This window comes from Silurus meridionalis, chromosome 6 (assembly GCF_014805685.1).
Source record: "Silurus meridionalis isolate SWU-2019-XX chromosome 6, ASM1480568v1, whole genome shotgun sequence".
Classification (NCBI taxonomy): domain Eukaryota; kingdom Metazoa; phylum Chordata; class Actinopteri; order Siluriformes; family Siluridae; genus Silurus; species Silurus meridionalis.
Genome location: NC_060889.1, coordinates 27,581,832 through 27,583,747, shown reverse-complemented (window position 1 = coordinate 27,583,747; position 1,916 = coordinate 27,581,832). Strand labels below are relative to the sequence as shown.

Here is a 1,916-nt window from a genome sequence, read left to right as displayed (position 1 = left end):
GGCGTACGCGACGAAGGTGACGAGCGCGAGCTGCCAGACCCCTTGCTCGGGCGTCGGTGTGTTCGTAGTGGTCGTCGTGGTCGTGGTCGTGGTCGTCTGCGCGTGCGAGCTGGGCGTCACGGGCGGCAGCGGGCAGCAGAGCAGCGCGAAGGTGAAGGCGAACAGCAGCGCGAGGCTGACGATCTGCTGCAGCTGCGCCACGCGCAGGTACTTGACGTTCGCCACGACGAAGAGCGACGCGAACACGACGCCGTGCGCCGGATGCGACGCTTTGGCGACGGCCAGGCCCGGGCCGGAGAGCGCCTCGAGCGCGGCGAGCGCGCACGCCAGCACCGCGAGCACAGCGAGCGCCTTGAGCGCGGAGGTCTGCTCCAACTTCAGGTTGTAGGTGCGGAACAGCGACTCGAGCTCCTTGCAGTCGAACTCGTCCTCGCACGCGATCGCGGCCGCGGGCACACCGGGCGGACAGTGGCGGCTCCGCTTCCGCCGCGTCCTGACTTTCTGAAACGGGACTTCCTCCATGTCAGGGCCATTCACGAGCCGAGCGGCGGCGGCGGCGGCGTGGAGGATCCTCCGACAGAAGATCCGGTCTTGGAGCGGAGCGCATCACATCACATCACGCTCCCTCTAGAGATAGAGAGAAATAGATAGATAGATAGATAGAGAGAGAGAGAGAGAGAGAGAGGGTCGGTGGAGGGGAGAGGTAAAAAGTGAGGTAGTTTGTGTTCCTCACTGCCTTATGAAGATGAAGAAGAAGAAGAAGCGAAGTGAGCGAAGAAAAAGCACCCAGCGCCTCGGAGTGGATCACGCATGCGCACTGTGGAGTCTGGATAAAAAAAAAACACACACACACACATACACGCGCGAGCTTATATGAAAACACACGCACGTGCTCTCGCTCACACACACACACACACACACACGGGTCTCCGTTTCATTACTTGATGCGCACGTGTTATTATTCATGTCACGTATCACAGGTTTATTTTCTGCGTTTCTCACGTGAGAGGGTTAGGGGTGTTTATTTATTGATTTTTTAAACGTGAGCCTCAGATGTGATTTTTTTATTTTCACACCGATGTCACTGTTTATGTTTTCAGGACATGAAGACGTGACGAGTTGGGAGTGAGAACGTGTTGCGTGAACACGTCCCTCACGTAACCACGTGCCAGAATGAGTATAAGCCGCATTCATCATCCTCAGTCTTATCACTCTATCAATTTTCTGCGTCAAAGTTGTAGGAGATCCAAACCGGTTCCTGCATAACAATGCACTAAACGAGCTCCATGAAGATCTGATTTCCATGGGATGGAGTGGAAGATCTCCTGCTATAGAGCTCCAACCCTAGTGAGCAAACTCTTACTGCACCCAAGTCCTCCTCATCCCTCCTTTACTCTCTCTCACACACACACACACATACACACACACACACACACACACACACACACACACATTCACTCACTTACACACAATCAGTCACTCACTCCCACAAAACACTCACTCACACACACACAAACACTCACACACTTACTCATTTACTCACTCACTTACACACACACAAACACTCACACACACACAATCACTTACTCACTCACTCATTTACTCACTCACTCACACACCACTCACACACTCACTCACTCCCACACAAACACTCACTCACACACAAACACTCACACACTTACTCACCACACACACACAATCACTTATTTACTCACTCATTTACTCACTCACCACACACACACACACACACACACACTCACTCACTCCCACACAAACACTCACTCACACACAAACACTCACACTTACTCACTCACTCACACACCACTCACACACTCACTCACTCCCACACAAACACTCACTCACACACAAACACTCACACACTTACTCACTCACTCACACACACACAATCACTTACT

At 52.8% G+C, this 1,916-nt stretch overlaps 1 protein-coding gene across 2 annotated transcripts in view; it reads right to left on the bottom strand.

Annotated features, from left to right (window-relative positions):
- Positions 1-685, bottom strand: part of adcy1b (adenylate cyclase 1b) — a 70,471-nt gene extending 69,786 nt beyond the window's left edge. For both annotated transcript variants that reach the window (XM_046852195.1, XM_046852196.1), the window contains exon 1: positions 1-685. This exon is cut by the window's left edge and continues 114 nt beyond it. In XM_046852195.1, the coding sequence (XP_046708151.1) occupies positions 1-522 (522 nt within the window). In that variant the 5' untranslated portion in view covers positions 523-685.
- Between the last annotated feature and the right edge of the window lie 1,231 nt (positions 686-1,916).